General features: G+C 38.7%; 1 protein-coding gene across 1 annotated transcript in view; it reads right to left on the bottom strand.

Moving 5' to 3' along the window:
• Window positions 1-24705, bottom strand: part of LOC112055500 (PHAF1 protein CG7083) — a 39871-nt gene that overhangs the window by 14879 nt on the left and 287 nt on the right. The window contains exons 2-10 of the mRNA XM_024095644.2: window positions 15175-15257; window positions 12389-12516; window positions 7724-7883; window positions 7116-7211; window positions 6328-6478; window positions 5202-5404; window positions 1866-1990; window positions 1353-1542; window positions 642-737 (exon numbers count right to left, since the gene is read on the bottom strand). Of these exons, the coding sequence (XP_023951412.1) occupies window positions 651-737; window positions 1353-1542; window positions 1866-1990; window positions 5202-5404; window positions 6328-6478; window positions 7116-7211; window positions 7724-7883; window positions 12389-12516; window positions 15175-15257 (1223 nt within the window). The 3' untranslated portion in view covers window positions 642-650. The remainder of the gene's footprint in view (window positions 1-641; window positions 738-1352; window positions 1543-1865; window positions 1991-5201; window positions 5405-6327; window positions 6479-7115; window positions 7212-7723; window positions 7884-12388; window positions 12517-15174; window positions 15258-24705) is intronic.

Raw genomic sequence — 24705 nt, forward strand, 5'->3', positions numbered from 1 at the left:
GTAATAAATGCCGATCAATGCTCTCAATCTTTCCAAAATTGGTTTAGCTTTTTTGCCTTTACCAAGTTACGAGTATTTCGATATACCTTATTTAATTTTGAACAATTTACGATTTTGAAAAACCTCATGAATCCCCAAACAGTCATGAATTGAAAACGACTTTTTAGTCACAAATTCTTTTCCTGATTAACCCAATTCGCTAAATTAAGTAAATTAATCTCCATAACTACCCCCTACCCCCCTTCAAAGAACCAATTTAATACTTAATACACAATAAAAAAAGTCGGAGGTTATAATATGATCTGATATGCATAATTTTTTACACTATGTGCGCTGTATGACGTTGACATCTGTCAGTACTTAATATGTCTATGGCGTTACGTTTTGCCTTGTTAATTTGATTGCTTAATTTTTCTTTCAATTTAATTTTATTTGCAGACTAGAACATTCTGGTTGGGTTAAATTTAAGTTACTAAAGTTATTAATAATTTAATATATTACGAATGTGGTACAGCTGATATACTAAGTCATAAATTGTAATTCGCCGCAACTTTTAAGAGTGAAACGAAACGTCACTGAAACTGTCACCCGCACCATGCTACAGCGCACATGGTATAGTTTAAGTTGGAGTGTGACGTCACCTTGGTGTGTCACGCGATCGAGTTGACGGCGTAGTGCGGTCGCGCGCCCTCCGGCTGGTACAGAGTTATCGACGCTATGTAGTTGTTTGACATCACCTGCAATATTAGCATTCATTAATAAAATATACACTTGTATGAACGATTTAATATATGAATATGAAAATATCGTGGTTATTGACTAGACTCATCGTAAATAACTGAAAAAACAAAACAAATAAATACACTCGTGGAATATTTGTTATTCACAAGCATTCGCTGCATGCAGACGGCTCAGGATCGTGATGTTTGAAAGTCCCTAGAATGGGCCTGTGTTCTTTGACCTGAACTTGCTGTACCCGGTAATGCACACTTCATTGGCACTTCAACTTAATACGTCACCTCGAAGATCAAATTCAAATTTCATTTATTTTAATTAAGCTTAGTTTACAAGCACTTTTGAAAAGTCAAGTTATGTCATGATTGGTAATTAAAGTCGAAAACTTAAAAATAAAGTCACGAGGGTTCCAAACGTGCCTCGGTTCGAAAAGAGACCACAATAAACTTAGTAGTTCTCAGTCGATCATGACCTGGTAGCCGTAGCAGAAGGTGGAGGTAGCTGTTGATGGTAGAGGCACGGTTGAGTACAACAGGCTGCTGATACACGCAAAACGCTGTCGTAGTTGCTGTACCTGGTGATGCACACTTCATTGCCACTTAAACTTAACACGTCACCTCGAAGATCATGTCCTGGTAGCCGTAGCAGAAGGTGGAGCCGAAGGGGTTGGTGGTGTTGGTGGAGGAGGCGCGGTTGAGTACAACAGGCCGCTCGCACACGCGCAGCGCACGTGACACGCTCTCCCACTTGCTGTACGCGGTGATGCACACCGCGCCGCGGGACTCCACTAGTGCGTTTGATTCACACCTGGAAATGTCACGGTCAAAGAGAATGTTCTTTTAGTACTTTTAGGGATTTATGTATATAGGCTAACGCTTAACTGCAATCATGAAATGGTAAATGAAGAGCAGAAGTGGTTACTATGGTTACTAATGTAAACAGAGCTTAGAGCTTCTCTGAGAATTTGCCTACTACCGTCATCTAATTTTTGCATTACTGTAAGGTTTTTGTCAGTTATAGGCAAAAGGCTTACCACTTAAACTAAGATGGGACCGCTTATTCAGTCAACTATTACATGGTACAAAAAGACCATAATAATGCCATGAATATTCATAAGCAGTAGTACTCACTTGTCTGGTTGCACGTTGAGCTCGAACTCACATCTATGGTACATGTTGAAGTTGTAGTGTCCCGGGTAGTTGGTGTGTAGCACGAACTTCTTCACTTGATGCGTGCGCGCGTCGAATAGCACGTCCTAAAACGAATAGCACGTTGCATTTCTGTGTATCATTAGGTTTTGAAATGGTTGAGGGGTTTCACGAGGTTCTATGTTAGGTCCGTTTTTATTCCTGATTCACATAAATAATTAACGTTATAAAATTAACATAAATGTTGAACACGATACAGAGATGATATCCTTAATACAGTAAAGATACAGGAAACCTGCAATTCAAATGTATTTAAAGTTACTTATTCCGTATTAAACAAAATTGAATGAGATTGTTGTTTATCTATACTAATATTATAAAGAGGTAAAGTTTGTAAGTTTGTAAGTTTGTCACATTTTTTAAATGGGGTAATCTTCGGAACTACTGGTCCGATTTTAAAAATTCTTTCACCAGTAGAATGCTACATTATCGGGGAGTGCTATAGGCTATATATTATTGGTATTTATATTGGTATCATATATATTAGCCGAGTTATCACAGTTTTTGTCATACAGGTCGGACCGAAAATCCTCTTAGGCAGACTTATTCGCATGCGCTGCCTTAACCATTGTGTAAAATTGAAATTAATGTATGGAGGCTTTATGTATCTTTAAAAGTTCTACAAAAAAGTCCGCGACACCATGTACCTATCTTCTATACATTAGCAGATATAGTACCTTTTGTGTTTTAAAAATTATTAATTTTATATACTTAGGTTTGCGTCATTATTTATGCTACTTAACTTAAATCCTTATCAAAATAAATTATTTAATAATCACAAGGATGTTATGGAGATAAGATTTGCCCTTTATAGTATGTTAATTAGTTAAATAGTTTCGCAGATAATACAAAATTTCTAAAAGGCGGAATGCCGCTTATGTTTAAGCGCCAACCGCCAAATTAAGTTGAACCTTCCTCTATAGGTTTCTACGTATTTTATAGGGATCAGCATTTTTGGTTACTAAACTCTATGTAGGCGTTTTATCCATTTACCAATAGATGGCGTTGAGCAAAAACACCATATTTTTGTACTTCGCTAGGGGGATTTATGCCGACTACATGATGATCGAAATTGATTGTTCATACATTGGTGTTGGTGATGAAAAATTAACTTAGATTTTGGCAAGTCGATGTTAATTGTTAATGATTATGTTCTACTTCTAGGCACGTACCACGTAGGTAGTTAAAGTTAGCTAGGTACTGTTTGTCTGACTCTGTCTATTTACGTATTTGCTTTTTAGATTTAGAAATAGAGATTAGAGACATACTTTAAGTTTTAATTTTTAGTTTAGATACGTCGTACTTTCTTTGTTTAGGTTCAGGACCAGGTTCAGGTAATCAGGTTTAAACTTTAAATTCAAATAAATAATTTGTAATTTTATTTTATTCGTTTCGTTTCGACTTTCGACTTTCGTCATACGTATTTCGTGTAATTAGTTATTATTTCGTTTTATGGTATTATTTCGATTGTTGTGTATATAAATTAATTAAAACTTAGTAAGTGTAATTATAGTGTTTTGTGTTAACTTAATTTTGTAAAAGATATACATACGTAGTCTATACTAATATTATAAAGAGGTAAAGTTTGTAAGTTTGTAAGTTTGTCACATTTTTTAAATGGGGTAATCTTCGGAACTACTGGTCCGATTTTAAAAATTCTTTCACCAGTAGAATGCTACATTATCGGGGAGTGCTATAGGTTATATTTTATATTGGTATCATATATATTAGCCGAGTTATCACAGTTTTTGTCATACAGGTCGGACTGAAAATCCTCTTATACAGACTTATTCGCATGCGCTGCCTTAACTATTGTGTAAAATTGAAATTAATATATGGAGACTTTATGTATCTTTAAAAGTTCTACAAAAAAGTCCGCGACACCATATATCTATCTTCTATATATAAGCTGATATATAGAAGAAAAAAGGCCTTTTGTGTTGTAAAAATTATTAATTTTATATACTTAGGTTTACGTCATTATTTATACAACTAAACTTTAATCCTTATTAAAATAAATTATTTAATAATCACAAGGGTATTATGGAGATAAGATTTGCCATTTACAGTATGTTAATTACTTAAATAGTTTCGGAGATAATACAAAATTTCTAAAAGACGCAGAAATTCCACTATATGACGCCCGGCGCTTTCATTTACGTAGTTCCCGTTCCCGTGTGAATATGGGGATCAAACATAGCCTTGGACACTCGCAAATAACGTAGCTTTCTATTGGTAAAACAATTTTCCAAATCGGTCCAGTAGATCCAGAGATTACCTCCTACAACCACACGAACTTTACCTCTTTATATTATTAGCATAGAAGTCTCTATTTCTCTTGGTCATACCACCACTCTCGAAGGACTGGACCGATTTTGCTAAGGGTAGGAGTAAGATAGAGAAGTTACAGGGTAGGTTAGGGTACGGGTAGGGAAGCGTAGGGGTAGTGTAGGGGTAGGGTAGGTTTAGGGCCGGGTTTAGGGTAGTGGTAGGGTCGGGGTAGAGGTAGGGTAGTGGTAGGGTAGAGGTACGGGTAGGATAGGGAAGTGGCAGGGTAGGGGTAGGATAGGCGTGAGATAGGGGTACGGGTGGGATAGGGGTAGGAAAGGGATAGGGTACGGGGAGGGTACGGGTAGGATTGGGGTAGGGTATAGGTAAGGTAGGGGTAGGGTAGGGGTAGGGTCGGGGCAGTGGTAGGGTTGGGGTAGTGATAGGGTAGGGGTATGGTAGGGGTAGGGTAGGTTAGGTTAGGTTAGGGGGTAGTAGTAAAATTGACATCAAATTTTACGCAGACGAAGTCGCGGGCGTCCGCTAGTCCCATATATAGACATAGCTGACCACATGGCTGCTGGCTGCTGTGATCTTAGGCAATATATAAGTAAGTTCGTAACAGAGAAAGTAATACGCTTTCATTGCATCCGCCGCATTCTCTCAAAAAAGAGAACAACGTATGCATGGACTCTGTAAAGAAACAAGAAGGCGATTCAATATTCGGTGCTATGACGCGTGGTTATTTTTGTAGACCTTGAGATTGTCTGACAAGTTGATAGATAGTGTAGCGTGTTGTGATCACATCCAAACCAATGTAAAGAGGAAAGATTTGATTGTTTGTTTATTTGCATTGAATTTGCCACGAAATTACTGAATCGATTTGAAAAATTCTTTGACTGTTTGGAAGCTACACTATCACCGAGTGCTATAGGCTATATTTTATCCATTCATTCCTACGGCTACGGGCTGTACGCGGGTGAAACTCACCAGACCGAGAGTGAAGTAGTTGAAGAAGTAGTCGGAGGCGGGCGGCGGGCGGCGGCGCGCGGTGGGCCGGTGGATGCGCATCTTGTCGTCCGCCTTGTAGTACAGGCGCGCGGGCGCCGCCAGCGCGCGCGACACCGCCTGGCAGCTGTCGCCGAAGCGCACCACGCGCCGCCGCGACGACGCCGGCTCGCCCGAGCGGACACCTGAGGTAAGAGGTTATGTGCAGTGCCGGAGCCAGGAGGGCCTTGATTGATGCCTTAACACTTTAGCTGCGGCACTGAAATTTCTGTATTTTCCTCTGGTGCGGTACGAGGTTCTTTGAATTCATACTAAAACTTCATGTAGTGTGGTACGAGGTCCATCGACCTCGTAACTCTTGAACACGCTAGACGTACGAGGTCAATTGACCTCGTACCGCAGCGAACGTGTATAGCAATTTTCCCTTGCAACCGCTCCCCCCATCCTTAAGCGAACTATTAAGAACTAATAAAAAAAATGTGGCGCTAGCTACTAGTGGCGCAGGATAGAATTTTGATGAAGGTAAGCCGTCCCATCATCATCTTCATCATTATCAACCCATGTTCGGCTCACTGATGAGCTAGAGTCTCCTCTCAGAATGCGAGGGGTTACGTTACGGCGGCTACGGCGTCCCAAAGTAAAGGTAACCCATACCTCGTGATACAAACTCATTTAGTTTCTTATACATCCATACATAGATATTTATTACAATAATGAATATGTTTGTATGGATTTTTATAAGGTATCCCGGCGGGAATCCGCCTGTATGGACTGTCCGCCGCTGCTACCGTCGATGCGTGAAAGAGTAATAAACATTCATACCATGAAAATCATCAGTTTTCGCAAATCTCGAGAAACCATGGATTTTTCGGGATAAAAAGTAGCCTATGTGTTAATCCAGAGTAAAATCTATTTCCATTCCAAATTTCAGCCAAATCGTTTCAGTAGTAGCGGTGTTAAAGAGTAACAAGCATCCAAACATCCAAACGTCCATACAAACTGTCGCGTTTATAATATTAGTAGGATATTAAATTTGATTGATTTGATGAGAAAACTACCCCACTGTACAAATGCTCCCCGATACTGGTTTCGAGGCTGCAATAGTTACCTTCCGTGTAAATATGCAACCGCAGTCCGAGCGTGGCAGTGGGCGAGCGCAGCACGTCGCAGCGCCGCAGGTGCAGCTGGTGCTTGTAGCACGACAGCGGCAGGTCGGCCAGCGGCGCCGAGCATCTGCCGCCGCTTGCTGATCTTGTCAGCTGGAAACGTTCATTGACCTTGGGTTACGCCATCGTTCCCACATACTCCTTACCTGATCCTAAGCTATATACAAACCAGACGTCCCTAACCTATCTACAAATAAGGCACATAAGTAGCCACACTTGACATATTGCTTGTCGCGCGTGGACTTTTGGTGAAGACGCGGCCGCGGGTGCTACGGTGTAATACATTAATTGCGCATCTCTCCGTTCAAAGTTAACGCTTTATAAAACCACGATCCGTCCGATCTTGACCTTTTCCCACCGTCCCAAAGCGACCCTTAGGCCGCTTCAAACTTTACAAAATCGATTCCCGCGTCAAATCATAGGCGCACCGTAGTTTGTACGTAATACGACCTCCAGGTCCAGGTCTCTAACCTGGACCTACCAACATTAGCAAATTATATGAAACAGCCTTCGGGTCTTCTCAGGCGATGCTTCTCGCTCGCGTCCCGCGGCTAAAACCTGAACTAAAATAGACAGCGCCTTACTAAAATTACAATAAGACCGCCTTTCCAAATGACAGTGAGCGCCATTAAGACGTTAGCGCCGCGTCTACTGGACGGCGCGGAGTACAAGTATTCAATTCCATCGATAAATGTATAACATAAATAAATAATGAATATATATTCCTCACTTGGTGCTGTGAGCCGTAGTATATCGTCGTTCGGGAGACGACGGGCGAGCCGCCGTTCGGGAACTGGAGCGAGCCCAGGCCGTGCGCGTAGCCGGGCTGGAACAGTATATTACGGTTATAAACCATTGTAATTATGGGTTAAACAGCTTTAATGTAGAAAACTGCATCAAATACAGATTCCTTTATTTCATGTACTTTATAAGCACTTTTAAAACGTCAAGTTGGACAATTTGTAGAAACTCTACCACCGATTCTGAAGTTCCGCTGCGAAAATATCTCTTCAAAATATCATCATGATCAGCCTACATCTCATAGCCACAGGCTTCAGTTAAATATTGTCATCATTATCAGTCGATGAATGGTGATGGAGCGACTCTTAGCCTTAGTTAACTAAGACATCCTGAACGGATTTTTAAACACCACAGTATTGAGTCGCCTGCATTCGGCTCTTACACATACACTTTTCGTTGCGGGTTCGCCATTCCAGCAACCCAACTCCACGGCACGGACTCTTCGAATAATTTTCTCCGCTAATTACCACTACACATTTATAACTGATTGAGCATAAACAAGACTACAATAAAGGGCGATGCCTCATTAATTCTAACCTCAAATTTACTATCAACAGGAAAGTAGAAGGACAGCCCCCTGAAGTTGAGCGCGAACAGATGCCGCTGGCTGTCGTACAGGCCGGGGTGCGTCGCGCCGAAGCAGTGCTCCACCTGCTCGATCGACGGCGTGATCTCCGGGGAGTTGAAGCACATGCCACTGGAGACACGACACACAAATCTTTTAATGCACACACTCGCGATAATGTTCGTGACCGTATTTGGGAAGGCGAAACAAAGTGGTTCGTCTTCGTGACAACGGTTCGCGAAGGGGGAATCTAGTGCCTGTTTGTAAGCCCAAGGCTCTATGCCGAAGACTTTGGCCGCACAACTCGCGATTATGCGTATATTCGGATTTCAAATCATCGCGATGTTTGCGCCCAAAAAAGAAGAAAGAACGTTTAATCGTATTTTGACACCACACATTATATTGCCTTAGCACAATTTTAGACATACTGCCTCGATTACTTCAGCAATTCATGATCAAAACATGATATAGGCAAGGCTTGAAGAAAGAGCGCAATCCAAAGATTGCAAGATTGAAAGAGTTGCAGAGCAACTCTAGCGATTCGTGTCCAACTCCTTTGGTAGAATTTTTACTTCATAGCGCTTGTATCCAACGCCTGATTGTTCCCCATTACTACTAGATACAACCAAAGCAAAAACCTCAACATGAAATAGCTAAAGTACTTGTATAGTTTATGAGTTTGTAACGATGTTGGGGTAATCTCTAATATCTGTATTTACTGAACAGATTATTGTGAACGTTATAGGCACGGGAACGTAGGAGCTTTCTGCTTTTCCGATCGCGAAGAGATAGTAACACCTATCTCTTCGTGTTCTGGAAAGCCCCGAGCGAAAAATGCTCCTTTTGCGAAGAGGAAGACACTCTGAGGCACGCTATCTTTGAATGTGTCGCCAGCAGAGACTTGAGGCTACTCGCATAAGAAACGAGCAGTAATATAGATCATGAAATCAGGACGTGTGATCAGCCTGATCAGACGTCCTGTCTAGTGAGCAAGATTAGCAGAGATATGGGCAAATGCTAAGAGCGATTATATTGAGAATAAAAGAGAAAGGAAAACAGAAAAGAATATAATAAGTAGAGTTGGCATGAAGAAATGCGTCGCGGTTCAAAGTCAAGAGGAGGTCGTCTAGTATGTGCTAATCGGACACGCTATGCCCAAATCGTCATAAGTCCAGAAGGGATTCCTCCTCGCAAAAAAATGCACGGAAACGGGAACTACTCGTGTAAAACCGCTAGTAGTGTGCTAGTAGGACATACCAATAATGCTTTGTACCTTTACCTTTAGTTGAGAGTACATTGAACTGATTTAGAACAGCTTATTACAAAAGAAACTTGTCCCTGAGCACACGCCGCGCTCGGAGACAAACGTACAGAAAGGTCGGCAGGTCGACAGATACGGGATCGGAATATATAATTTTACACGCAATAAATCTTACCACTATGCCGAGCCGGGCGGGCGTGACTGATTTCTTAAATGTGCTGTGCTTGTTTTGTTAGTACATGGAAACCAAATTATAAATAGCAGACGCGCCTTAGTGTCCGCAAAATATATAGTAGGTATGACAAAAAAAATATAAAATGACATAATATACTCATAAATAACGTGGCTTTTTAAAAGAATTTCGAAAATCAGTTCAGTAGATCTAGATCTACAGTAGATCTAGAAAGTGATTACTCCTTACAACCTCTTTATAATATTAGTATATACAACGTGTCCCAAAATTCAACGATAAGCGGGCGCCAAAAGATTGACCTGCTCATGAGCACTTAAGGAAAAATAATAAAAAAAATATACCTAAATTTTTTTTTTAGTTACAAAATAAATTTTAAAATTCTTTGAAAATTTACACCTTGTATGATATTTTGAACTACCGCAGCTACAATTTCTTAAATATGCTTAAGATTTTTTTTGTATCGGAACCTAAGTAGTACTACTATTCACCACAACTCTTAAAAACACCACAATGCCCGCAGTTTTTACACAAAAAAAAATCAAAATATTTTTTTTCCCTCAAATTTTTAAAGATTTTTACTTTCAGTCTACTTTGACTCATGGTCTTGCAAAAAAAAGTATGAACACCGCTATGGCAAGTTATTTTCAAAGTTGACGCAACTAATCAAGATTTCAAAATAGTATAATACCCTAGGATAACTAGTCACAAAAAAAAATATGCGTACCATTTGTAAACAAGAACCAAATTTCTTAATTATTCTTGTTGTTAGTAATAAATTTTACTATGTTCCAAAAATGTGTTTGTTATTTTAATTACACAACATTAAAGTAAATGTTCGAATTGTTTTCCACCGGCATTAATACAGGCACGACATCGCCTTAAAAACGACCGTTTTATTTTTCGCGCATATCTTCTAGCATTGATATGTGCCGCAGCCTGAGTGATTTTTTGCCGAAGCTCGTCCAATGTCGTAATCGGTTTTGCGTAGATCCTGTCTTTGAGACAACCCCAATAAAAGAAATCCAGGGGGTTTAGGTCGGGTGATCGGGGTGGCCATAGGATAGGACCAAGTCGCCCGATCCAACGCCCCGGATACTCGTGGTCTAGGTATTGTCTCACAGGACGAGCGTAGTGAGCTGGGCAACCATCATTTTGATACCACATATTTTGAAGGTCGCTTAGGGGGACGTCTTCTAGTAATTCTTGCAAATCATTTTGTAAAAAGTTCAAATAACTGTCCCCATCTAAGTTTCCTTGTAATTCAAAAGGCCCAATCACTTTTCCATTTAAAATGCCCGTCCATAAGTTGACCTTAAATTGATATTGGGATTTGTCTTCTCTCATCAGGTGCGGATTCTCATTGCTCCAGCTGTGTAGGTTGTGAAGATTTAAATAGCCATCTTTCTTGCAGGTTGTTTCATCCGACCATAGTACTTTATCCAAGAACTGAGGATCTTCCCGATGCTTTTGAAGCATCACTCGGCAAAATGCGATCCGCAGTGGATAGTCCCGTGATAGTAACGTTTGTACACGTCTGTAATGATATGGGTGTAGCCGATGACGTTTTAGTATTCGATGTGCTGAACTTTTTGGGATTCCCGTAGCTGCTTCTATGGCACGCACTGAGGTAGTTGAATCAATGTTTATTTCATTGAGAACTTCTTCATCGCATTCCGATCTAGGTCTTCCAGCGTTTCTTCTAGCTGACGGCAAACGACCCTCCGAAAACGCTTGATGCACATTCATAAATACCCGATAATCTGGATATCTTTGAGCGTTTGGGTACCTTTCTCGATACAATCTGCTAGCAGCGTTAGCATTGCACCGACATTCTCCATAAATGAGATGCATGTTAGCGTATTCCATCGGCGTGTATGGTTGCGGCATGATAACGCTAAACAGTCCAAAATACACCAAAAGTCCAATTCACAAAACACAGGCACAGTCCAAAATAATGCCAGGTCAGTTCAGTTTGCAGATCACTTAAGTCCAGTCCAAAATGCAAAGCCAAAAGTCGTTAGTACGAGAGCCACGTCAATTGAATACGGAAAGTTGCGCAGTAAACAAAGGAGCAGAGCGTACTGACTTGCTGGGAACAGGATTTTCTTTACCTGCATCATTGTCATTCAACAAAGAACATCTGTCTATCCCTCTCTAACGTATACTTATCGCTATCTTTCTCTCTCTCTCTCTCTCTTATTTTTAAAAGTTATCGTTCGTTCCATTAAAATTCTAGGAAATTGCAACGTATGACTCACATCATTTTGTGCATAAAGTAAAAGTGATTTCTAGGAGCAAAAACATTTTAGAAATTTAGTTCTTGTTTACAAATGGTACGCATATTTTTTTTTTGCGACTAGTTATCCTAGGGTATTATACTATTTTGAAATCTTGATTAGTTGCGTCAACTTTGAAAATAACTTGCCATAGCGGTGTTCATACTTTTTTTTGCAAGACCATGAGTCAAAGTAGACTGAAAGTAAAAATCTTTAAAAATTTGAGGGAAAAAAAATATTTTGATATTTTTTTGTGTAAAAACTGCGGGCATTGTGGTGTTTTTAAGAGTTGTGGTGAATAGTAGTACTACTTAGGTTCCGATACAAAAAAAATCTTAAGCATATTTAAGAAATTGTAGCTGCGGTAGTTCAAAATATCATACAAGGTGTAAATTTTCAAAGAATTTTAAAATTTATTTTGTAACTAAAAAAAAAATTTAGGTATATTTTTTTTATTATTTTTCCTTAAGTGCTCATGAGCAGGTCAATCTTTTGGCGCCCGCTTATCGTTGAATTTTGGGACACGTTGTATAAGTATATACTTGTCTACTAGATATATACTCAGAGGCAAAATTGTCCGCCCACTTTAATATGACGCATGAATATTAAGGTGGGCCGAACTAAATATACAAAGCGAAAGGAGTAAGATGAAATTTTATTTAGTTTGGTAGGAGGCTTTATAGTTAGTAACATAATATATTATATACTCAGAGGCACGATTATCGGCCCACCTTAATATTCTAGCGTCATATTAAAGTGGGCGGATAATTTTGCCTCTGAGTATATATCTAGTAGATAGGTACAGATACAAGAATGCAGGTAGAGTTGTGGATGCATAGTTTTTAGAGAAGTTTCACTATTGAAAACATTACTTGCTATAAAAAATGTAAATTATCTTATTACTCACCTATACCTAAGCTTAACTAATTTCATATTGTATATCTCTATGATCTTGAGCCGCTGCGCGACCGGGTCGAATATTAACCGTATGCCGTCCTGCGGCATATTTATTACTAAGTCAACTGACAGGGGGTTCTGGAACAAACAATCACATTAAAATTTTAGAATTTAAACTATTGTGAGTGTTATTTCATCATCATCATTATCAACCCATGTTTGGCTCACTGCTGAGCTCGAATCTCCTCTCGGAATGAGAGGGGTTAGGCCAATAGTCCACCACGCTGGCCCAATGCGGATTGCCAGACTTCACACATGCAGAGAATTAAGAAAATTCTCTGGTATGCAGGTTTCCTCACGATGTTTTTCCTTCACCGTTTGAGACAAGTGAGTTTCTTAAAATGCACACAACTAAAAAGTTGGAGGTGCATGCCCGGACTGGATTTGAACCATACGCCCTCCGAATTGACTGCAGTGGTCATATCCACTATGCAATCACGTCTCTATGTAGAATATTTAATAAAATAAAATAAACAAATAAATATGTGTGTGGTTGTCTGTTTTTCCTGTCGCAACGAAAGAGAGAGTGATTATTTTCAACTAAGCCGCTATTGGTCGGTTTGTCTTCCATTCCAAATTTCAGCCAAATCGCTTCAGTAGTAGCGGCGTTAAAAAGTAACAAACATCCATACAAACTAATAATATTAGTTATAAGTAAATAAAAGTTTTTCAAAATTGAGCCGTGATAGCCCAGTGGATATGACCTCTGCCTCCGATTCCGGAGGGTGTGGGTTCGAATCCGGTCCGGGGCATGCACCTCCAACTTTTCAGTTGTGTGCATTTTAAGAAATTAAATATCACGTGTCTCAATCGGTGAAGGAAAACATCGTGAGGAAACCTGCATACCAGAGAATTATCTTAATTCTCTGCGTGTGTGAAGTCTGCCAATCCGCATTGGGCCAGCGTGGTGGACTATTGGCCTAACCCCTCTCATTCTGAGAGGAGACTCGAGCTCAGCAGTGAGCCGAATATGGGTTGATGACGTGAAATAAAAGTTTATAATATTAGTAGAATATTATTATTATTATTTGTATCTGAACGTTGTTGAGTCAACATCTCTTGAAAATGCACCGGTTTCGGGGTGAAAAGTGCGTAGAGGATTCCAAGGATACAGGTGACGTTGTCGCTTCTTTTCTTCGGGTTTTCGCGCTTATTATAAATCAATCAATTAGTCACTATATATCTCTTTTAGTTTGTTTGTAGGAGCAACTAAACATACAACAAATCATTCGGCTGTTTATCGTAATATAACCATCTGTTCTATAGTTGTCCTGTGTGACGCGATGATAAGCCAGTCGTTAAACAACAATAAAGTACAAGTGATTCATAAATCGTCAGCATAAAGAAACAACTTCACTTTTACTTTGTTGCAGGCACTGGCGTGCACAGGGTTTTCAACTAGGGTATGCACTATAGATACAAAATGGAAAATTACTATCGCAATACAGATTCGTAACGAGTTCTCAGGGTAGGCAGGGAATTTTTGCATCTATGGTGTGCACGCCACTGGGTGCAGGGGGTAGTGACCCTCCTTCTGTATCCAAGATCGTGGGTTCGAGTCCCACAACTGGAAAAATGATTGTGTGCTAAATGTGTTTATGGGGTGTAAATTTTCATCCTTTTCCTAACAAGTTATCCCGCTTCCATGTTAGATTGCATCATCACTTACCATCAGGTGAGATTATAGTCAAGGCTAACTTGTAAATAATATAAAAAAGTGTATGTCAGCTCCGTCGCACGAATGGAGTTTACTCTTTTAGATTGACTTTCTATAAATAGCTGTATGCTGCATACACTATGTACGTCTCAATACTTACGCCTGAAAAGTGAAAGGTGCGCAACCGCACGCCAACAACGTGCACGCTGTTGGCGGTGAAAGGTGCGCAGAATAGGTTGCGCACAAAAACGTTACGCTGTCGTTCGTTCATCGAATTTTACTGCCCATATTTTTTTCGTCGTTATTAACCCATCCAGCCGCTGTTGGCGGCTCGAGACCGATGTGCTCAGAAGTCCATGCAAGAGGCCTATGTCCAGCAGTGGACTATCTGCAGAGTCTATCGGCTTATAAGGTAAGGGTAAGGTATCAACCTATATTCGGCTAACTGCTGAGCTCGAGCCTCCTCTCATAATGAGGCCTAGGCCAATATAGTCCACCACGCTGGCCCAATGGGGATTGGCAGACTTCACACACGCAGAGAATTAAGAAAATTCTCTGGTAATAATTTTTATGGAGTAAACTCCATAAATGTTCCTTGTAAGTTGTATGCAAAGCGTTGCTCCATTAAACGTGCTGCCTCACTTCTTACCAGCAGGCGGACCATGTGATTGGCCTGGTAATAAATAAATAAATAAATAAATAATAATAAATATACTTAAACAATACACATCACTATCTAGCCCCAAAGTAAGCATACAGAGTAGCTTGTGTTATGGGTGCTAAGATAGTTGATATTATAATATTAATATACTATATTATACTATATTAATATACTATATATTATATATTATAATATTAATAATTATATACTACATATAAATACTTATATAATGTATAAATACACACAGACACTGGAAAACACCCATGCTCATCACACAAATATTTTCCAGTTGTGGGAATCGAACCCACGGCCGTGGATGCAGAAAGCAGGGTCACTACCCACTGCGCCACGCGGCCGTCAATATAATTAAAGAGTAATAATAATTAAAGAGTAAGAGAAATAGTACAAGAGCTGTCACCTGATCGCTGTAGAGGACTTGCACGCCCCGTATCGTGCCCACTTGACTCTGTATTATTGACACAGCCTGGGAGAAATGCATCCCTGGAAACAGATAAAAAAGAATCTTTTACAAAATTTTCGAAAAAAATATATGACTCGGTTACATTACGTAGGAACATTAATATCAGGTGCCTTTAAATATTTACGAAGCGCACGTAACTTTCTAGTACTTAGTTATTGTAACAGTAAACATTGACCCGCCTAAACCCGACAATTGACATTGAAGCAGCATTGTGGGTCAACTTATGCTACTCTCCTGTATAAGGAGGGGGATCTTGCTCTTTAATGGCATATATACAACATACTTCTCATTAAAAAATCGAAACAATCTGCAAATACTGTTTAGGCGGACTGTTTAATTTTTTTTTATGAGAAGTATATAATAAAAAGGCAAATAATGATGATGCTCATATAGTTATATACGAGTAAGTCGACATAGGTCGCGGTCAGGCTATCATCTGAAAATAAATTATTATTAATACGTTTTTTGTTTGCTCGTCGACTGCTATAGCTCTCACAAGAAAGCCACTCAGAGATGGAGCGAGTTATGCTCAGAACATCTCTGCTTTATAGAATCAGAAAAGAAGAGATCTGCAAAAGAAGCAAAGTCCAAAGAAACTGTCTTAACTCTAGCTAGCGAGGAAAAGAAGCTGCATACGTAAAGGCGGTGCATTACGTATGCATCCTCTTTCCTCGCTTTATTGATGTGCATGGAGAAGCTCATGCGGTTGTCAAAGGTTACGCCTAGCTACTTGGCAGTAACATTGCCAGGGGATGAGAGTTCCGTAAAGTGAGACTACTTTGGGCCCGGGTTTGTTTCGAGGTACCGATTTGCCAGTGAAAAGCACGGCTGCGTTTTTGTCTGGGTTGACTTCTATCCGCCAGAGGCGGAACCATTTGCCTATAATGTTAACTGCCTTCTGATTCTGGAGGCGGACTCTAATGGAACGCCGGTCTACGGCCGTTGTGTACAGTGCAGTGTCATCCGCGTACTGTGCGACGTGTACGTTCGGGTAGTCGGTGGGGATGTCGCTTGTGAAGAGCGAGTATAGAAGCGGGGAGAGCACGGAGCCCTGGGGGACTCCGACTAATCCGTCTGGGGGATGAGAGAGTGCCGTCTACCTACGGGTAGGTAACCGCACCTTTGGGTACCTACGGGTACCTAAAGGTGCGGTTGGACAGAAAGCTATGTAGCAAGCAGACCATTTTGATTTGCACGCCGAACCGGTTCAGTTTGACTATTAAGCCTTCGTGCCAGACCTGGTCAAACGCTTTAGCTACGTCAAAGAAAAGCGCCCCGGTGGCGATAGGTTTGTAGAATTTATTAAAGCCAGTTAGAAAACTGCTATGCATCCCAAGTCCCAATCAACTAGGTTCTGATGAAAATGTCTAGCCGCGTCACTGGGATTACACGACGAGCGAGCTATATAGGTTGTTATGTCTACGATAATTACATTTGTTTTGCTCGTAACGGCCGATAAGCGAAATGCTAATGACACTGGAGTTGTACACTCACGCTTTTCCGTTTACACTGTCTTTATTCATTTCCCGCTGGGAACCGAAGTGGGTTGACCTTTGTGTAGCTGATATAATATGCTAAACATATGACAATGTACAAGAGGTAACGATTACAAGCATGTGAGTTAGGTGTAGGTTTATTAAAGCCGCCGGGCACCTCCTGGCTAGCTAGAATTTAGCTAGATAGTATTCTGTCAAGGAAAGGTGGAGGGCACAAGAGCACGTGGCAGGTCACCAATGCGCTGGACTGATCAAGTAAAAACCGCTCTCCATGGATCGCTCCACGAATGTTCCAGGAGAGCCACACTGCGGGAGGAATGGCGACGGATAGTGAGGCTTGCCACCGCGCCCAAATGACGACCACGACCACTCTGTCAAGAGTGTAACGACGAAGAAGAAGTATTCTGTTAACCCCCGACGCAAAAAGAGGGGTGCTATAAGTTTGACGTGTCTGTCTGTCAGTTTGTCTGTGGCACCATAGCTCCCGAACGGATGAAGCGATTTTAATTTAGTTTTTTTTTATTTCATTATGAAATAAGGATAAACTTTCTATCTGCCAGAGGGAAATGGAAAGAAGTAAGAAACCTAACCATAAGGAAAAGAACACAACTGAAGGATATAATAAAAAGGATCCGATCCTTAAAGCGTTAATGGGCTGGGCATATCTGTAGATAGCAGAACGATAGATGGACCAAAAGGGTGACGGAATGGGTACCAAGGGGCGAAAAAAGAAAAAGAGGACGTCAGAAAAGTAAAATTGGTAAAATGACAATCTGGAAGTATACTATTCCAAACAAAAAAATAATTTTTAAAATTGGTTAAGAAATTACGAAGTTATGCGGTAACAAACATATAAAAAAAAACACGCGTCGTATGAGAACCTACTCCTTTTTTTGAAATCAAAAATACGATGAAAAACGATGTAGTGAATTATTATTTGAATGGTACACAAAGTTACATAATAAGCCTGCTGGACTAAGCTAGTTTAGAAAATATAAAATCCTAAACTGTTCCAGACTGGGAATTGCACCAAGGATCTCTATTAAAAACTACAGAATTACAAACCACGCTAGAGAGTCGTCTTAAATTGATATCAATAACAATTTGTGCTACATATTTGAAACATCGCTCATGAGTTATTGTTCATCGGAAATCAAAAACAATTCACATTCATTATCATTATATCGTCTGCCTTTGTTAACATGCCACGCTATTCGCTCTATAAAAAAACAATAAGCATTTATTAATTAGTTCATTATCTACTTCAATACATTTTAATTATTAATAATATCAATAGAGCAATTAGGAGTCCGCTAAACTGGGTCAACGTCGACGAATTCTGTTTGACTGGTAAATATTTCAATAGGGATGATGACAGTTTTTTAAATTGTATATAAATTAAAAGTATACTAATAGTAAAGCAATTTTGTAAAAGGAACAGGGTATCTGCGATCATTACTTTCGAAGCTACAGGGATTTAAAGAGTCAGATTTGCGGCGCTGCCGCGGATCCCTGAAAAACGCCCCATACAAAATGGCTTGAAATAATGACGTCATAGGCAATGTAGTGATCGTTAGATTTGTATGCGCGTTCAAACAAAATTACTAATATCTTTGTTATTTGTGCGTTTATGCTTATAGTTCATATATTAAAAAATGTCACATTTAATGTAAGGAAGCTAAAACTGTATGAATTTTCATCTAAATACGATAAAATATTTTTAATAGATTTTGAAATTTTATAATCTCATTTATTTTGCAAATATCCAGACAATCTTTGCTTTTTATGTATAAATTAGTTAACATTGACCCTATTTACCCGAATGTATCATAAAAATCAATATATTCAAACTTAGTCATCATCCCCATTCAGACAACTAAAATTATAAGGTCACTAGCGGACGCCCGCGATTTCGTCCGCATTAAATTTAGTTTATCACAAATCCCGCGGGAACTATTTTCCGGGATGAAAAGTAGCCTATGTGTTAATCTATCTTCGTTTTAAATTTCAGCCCAATCGGTCCAGTAGTTGCGGCGTTGAAGAGTAACAAACATCCATACAAACTTTCGCGTTTATAATATTAGTACGATAATGTGAATAGTAGTAGTGCTCTTTGTGACAGACGTCGTCCGTAGAAGAACTACCACAAAGCTTATTTTTAGTTTAAGTATAAGTAAAGTAAGTAATATGCGTTTTTAACAGACTTCTAAAAAAGAGGAGTTTCTACATTCGGCTGTATGTATGTTTTTTTTAAATGTTACGTTTGGTCCTTTCTTTTATATGTCTCTCAAACGTTCTGTAGGGTCCTGAAAAAGGACTGTTGTCGACGGTTGCAAGCACTTGGGATGTGGTGATTAAGGAAAACGCTTAAAATCTCACGGAATCAATTTGTCTCATATGCTGAAATGCTATAGCTTGGCAAATTCGTTCGTAACACTCCCGATGGTCCGCGCGAGCCGGGAGGGGCGTAGCGATGCCACCGCGCACACGACTTCACAACCGCGCAGTCCTTTCCCCCGTCGCCCGCATATCATGGGAGTGTCATCAACGAACTTGCCAAGCCAGCTAGAACCATTTTTCTTTAAATGTCATTTTAGCAACATACATCCGTAAAAATAATATAAGCCCCTATTAGGCAGTCGGGTAGAAAATTAGAAGACTTCTCCCAAAAACAACAAAAAAAACGACAATTCAAATCCAGCAAAAACTGCGTCGCCAATTGTTTCATAGAACGCATATTCAGTTAAAAACAATGTTCTGACGCGACGCGATACGTGAATTTCTACGTATTTGTACGAATACGCATTATTATGTTTACCTCTACGAATAAAATAAACGAAGGCCGACAAATATTATTGATAATGACGAAAACATTCTTTTCGACACGCCGATAAAAGGATCTACGCGAGCGTAGCAAAATAACAATTCGTAGAAAATATTATAAGATTAGTATTATGAATTATCAGACAGTTTCGCGGACTGTTGATAGTTGAAGACGAAATGCGGACTAGTTTTGTATCCTGACCGCTGTACTATTTTTTTAAAAGATTTTTATTATTTGCCAAGTATTTGCCATGACTTTTTTATATGTACAATATTCCTGTTCCCCTCCAGTTATTCGAAGATACTGTGTTAGGAGTGGGTACGACAATAGTCCTGCGAACCACCACCTCTTGGTGATGAGGACCCTTTACAACTGAGCTATTAAGGCTTGAAGATTACTAGGAATCTAATCTAAAAGAATTTATACTAATATTTTAAAGAGTTAAAGTTTGTGAGGTTACAGGAGGTTATCTCTGGATCATTATTTAAAGAAAATCTTAAAAAGTTTCTAATAGAAAAATGTTACTACTCCATAGAAGAGTACTTTGCTGATGCTTCAAAAAAATAGTATTAATTATATTTCTTTTAAACTTAATGTCATTAAATTTTAATTTAATTAATTAAACAATAAACATTTGTATACCTATTAATGGTGAAACATTGTCACCTAATACATAAGAACATCTTTGTATAACTAAATGTAATGTTTCTTGCAAATAAATGATTCTTATTCTTATTCTTATTCTTATCTAACCGATTTTAAAAATTCTTTTACCAGTAGAAAGCTACATTATTTGCGAGTATCATATGTTTAATCTCCATATTCCCACGGGATGAGGAACTACACGGGTAAAACCGCGGGGCGTTTGGCTAAAGTGTTTTTCAGATAGCATGGGTCGCCCGTATGACGTTCATAATACGTAATATGTATTATCGTAATTAATATCGTAAATCGCGGCAAACTTTCAAAAGTGAAACGAACTGTCACCCGCACCATCCTACATGAAACGAACTGTAGTCTACTGTTCTCTGAATTCCGTATTATTACAATTTTAATTTACTTTTCATGTTAATACTCGTATATGGGTATCTTAAATACTTTTGAGACGATTTTGTACCTACACTATAGAATATTACGAATATAAAGGCGAGGTTAAAGCCGAAAAGGAAAAAGTATCAAAATACTTGGACCGTGCTCACGAGATTACCGCCATGTGGAATGTTGAGGCTATTATTGTTCCGATAGTCGTTTCAGTCAATGGTCTTATAGCGAAAAGCTTCGACCAACACCCTAAGAAGCTTTCGCTTAACCACTGGATCAAGAGTCGGATACAAAAGGCAGTGATTCTTGAGACGGCGCGTATTGTGAGGAGATAAGATTCCTCACTCTGAAGCCCTGACCACCGTTTGCTTGGGCACTCAAATGTCCCGCAGTGTGGGAGTTGATTTTTTTTTATAAATTTTTAATAGTGTTTTGTTATAAAGGCGAAAGTTGTAAGCGTATGTTTGTTACTCCTTTGCGCTGCATCTACTAAAGCGATATGGCTGAAATTTGGAATGAAAATAGATTTTACTGTGCATTAACACATAGGCTACTTTTCAATCCACGGTTCCCGCGGGATTTTTGAAAAATTTGTGCGTCGCGTGCGTCCGCTAGTATCCCGTAAACCCCATCTCTTGTTTATGAGACAAGTGTCAGTCCAGCTGTGCCAGAGGTCGACGCACTCCGATGTTTATAGTAAACTTTATCAATATTAATCAAGTCATATGATAGCCAGCCTTTACCTTCACTACTTTAATATTACGTATTACGACTCGACATTTCGTCATATTTACGCAATAAAATATTTTTATCGCATAAAAGGTAAAGGCTAATTAAAAATTTGAAAAATAAATTATTTTTAATACTTTTGTATCAATGCGGTCCGCAATAAGGAAATTCTATAAAATTATAAAATAAAAGACTACTTGTTTATTCAATACTAGCGGACGCCCGCTGCTTCGTCCGCGTGGAATTCTGTTTTTCGCAAATCTCGTAACAAACATGGATTTTTCGGGATAAACCTATGTACCTCGGGGTAGCCTATGTATTAATCCCGGGTATTATCTATCTTCGTTTTTAAATTTCAACCAAATGGTGCAGTAGTTGGGACGTTAAAGAGTAACAAACATCCACACATACATCCATACAAACTTTCGCGTTTATAATATTAGATATTAGTAGGATTAATAGAATTGTAAAAGATAAATTAAAGAAATTTTTCTAATAAATATGTACCTAAATGTATTTCACATTTAAACTAAACTAAAAACGCCCCGCGGTTTCACCCGCGTAGACCTCGTTCCCGTGAGAATACGGAGATAAAATATAGTCTATGACACTCACAAATAACCTGGCTTTCTAGTGGTAAAAGAGTTTTCAAAATCATTTCAGTAGATCTAGAGATTACCCCTACAATACCACAAACTTCATAATATACTCAGAGACACAATTATCCGCCCACTTTAATACGATTCAAGTATATAAAAGTGGGCGGATAATTGTGCCTCTGAGTATATTAGTAGGTACCTAGTACCTATCGATATAGATTAAATTCTTCTTCTGAACTTATTCTTACAAAAAAAAAAACAGAAAGCCTTTAAATTATACACGAAATGAAAATCGAAAAATCAAGCAGACAAAAATTTTAAATGATTCAGTTTTGGATCATATGTCTAATTAAATATTCTACATATAAAAGGTAGAGTTAATTCCTGACTGGATCTAGTAAAAGTAACATTTTGAAGTAGCTCAACACTTTCTGTAGAGATTTGAGAGAACAAAGGGATTATAAATGCACATTTGGTATTTTTAGATTAGTATTTTAGTTGTGCTCAATATAAATGTGACTGCAAATAGTTGGAATTTTATAACTTACTTTTAGATTTAGATCATCAATAATTTTATTTAGTGATTTTACTTCCTATGAAAAAAGAAGGTTGTTATAAGTTTGACTGCTATGTATGTCTGTCTGTGACATTCTAGGGCCTAGAGTAGTATGAGCTACAGCCTAGAGTCTAGCCTGTAGCTCATAAGAGTGACCCAATTTGCATGCAGTTCTTTATTTGATAGTTAGTTTTATAGAGATGGTCCTCCAATATGTTTCATTATAATACCTGAGTGTGTTATCAAATGAAAGAGAATTATGTGTGCATTATAAAAATGTTGAAAATTGGAAAATGAAAATTGAAAGATGAACGCAACACAAGCACAAAAGGTGAGTGTTGAGATGTCATAAACTTTTTATACATACATCTGGTCAGAAGTAGCAATAGCTCAACGGTAACAGTGGTCTGACTCATCACTGAGGGGTGGTGGTTCGATCACCACCCCATTGGTATATTGTCATACCCACTAATATAATATACTAATACAGTCTTTCCCGACTAGTTGGAGGGGAACGGGAATATTGGTCATTGTATTCTTTTTAGAAAAAAAAGTCCCCGGCTCTTATCTGAGTTTTTCTCTTTACATAGCATCTGTGTGGTGATAGCATGGAATGTTTAGATATCAGTCTCCATCCTCCTTTCATATTCTTTGTAATTCTTGTAATACTGTTTTATCATGGTAATAAAAGTGATCACCACTACAGTCCTACATCATCATTAACAACCCATATTCAGCTCACTGTTGAGCATGAGTCTCCTCTCAGAATAAGAGGGGTTAGGCCTTAGTCCACCACGCTGGCCCAATGCAGATTGGAAGACTTCACACACTTAGACAATTAAAAAAATTCTCAAGTATGCAGGTTTCCTCACCATGTTTTCCTTCACCGTTTGAGACATGTGATATTTAATTTCTTAAAATGCACACATTGTTGGCGTTGGAAAAGTTGGAGGTGCATGCCCCGGGCTGGATTCAAACCTACCCCATCCAAATTGATGGCAGAGGTAATATCCACTGGATTATAATGTCTCTTACAAGTCTCTACAGTCCCACACAGGGATTTAACCCACAACTCAACACAACAACCACATAGTTCCCATTCTGGTAAGAAAATAGGGATAAAGTACAGCTTATAAAACTCACAAGTAATGTTGTTTTCTATTAGTAAAATATATTTCAAAATCAATTTAGTAAAAATATCCAGAGATTACCCCCTACAATACCACAAACTTTACCTCTTTATAATATTATAAATAAATAGTATAGACAATTTATCCTTTGATTGTGATTTCACTTGTTAGGTGACAATGTACTACTTGGAAAAAGTTCATTTGATGGCTGAAATTTGGCATAGACATAGACAATAGTCTGGAATTACACTTATGAAACTATTTATTTTAATTCTCCCAAAAGAACAGGATCTGAGGATAGAAAAGGGAAGCACAGCTAATGGCAATAAATAACAGATTTTATATTGAAATTAATATTGGAAATTAAATAATATTCACCAATCTAAGTAATCTCATTAAGAATAATGAAAATTATTGTTAATATTAAAAATCATCTAAATTTTACATTAAAGAATTTGCTATAAATGTTACTTGAGGTTTTTCAGAAGAGGATTACTATGTCAATGTGAAATGTGTTTTAGTGCATGTTAAAAGAGTGGCATAGTGTAGTACATCAGGCTTATCTATACTAATATTATAAAGAGGTAAAGTTTGTGTTGTTGTAGGGGCTAATCTCTGGATCTACTGATCTGACTGATCTATTTTACCACTAGAAAGCCACGTTATTTGTGAGTGTCATATATTTTATCCCTGTATTCTCACGGGACTTAGGAGTTACGCGGGTGAAACCGCGGGGCGTCCGCTAGTAGGCAATATACAAAAACAAGCTTGTTAGATACTGGAAATAATAACTGAATTTATGTAGAGAGACAACAGTAAACAGTCCTGCATCACAACAAACTCAGAAATCGGGTCATTAAGCCAACCAACAGTTAATAGAATATAAAACAATTGTAATAATAAAAACTATGAATAAACATCGCAAAGATTTCATGGTCAAGTGTAACGAAAAAAAAATAAACATTACCTCCACAGAAGTAACAAAGGAAGGCATACGATTGACATTTCGGGAAAAAAAATCAATGACGCCCGAATTCAGGGTGCAAATGCTGTAAAGAGTTTACAAATTGATAAAACATCTAAACCAAAGTTG

The sequence above is a fragment of the Bicyclus anynana genome, chromosome 2 (assembly GCF_947172395.1).
Source record: "Bicyclus anynana chromosome 2, ilBicAnyn1.1, whole genome shotgun sequence".
NCBI classification, from domain to species: Eukaryota; Metazoa; Arthropoda; class Insecta; order Lepidoptera; family Nymphalidae; genus Bicyclus; species Bicyclus anynana.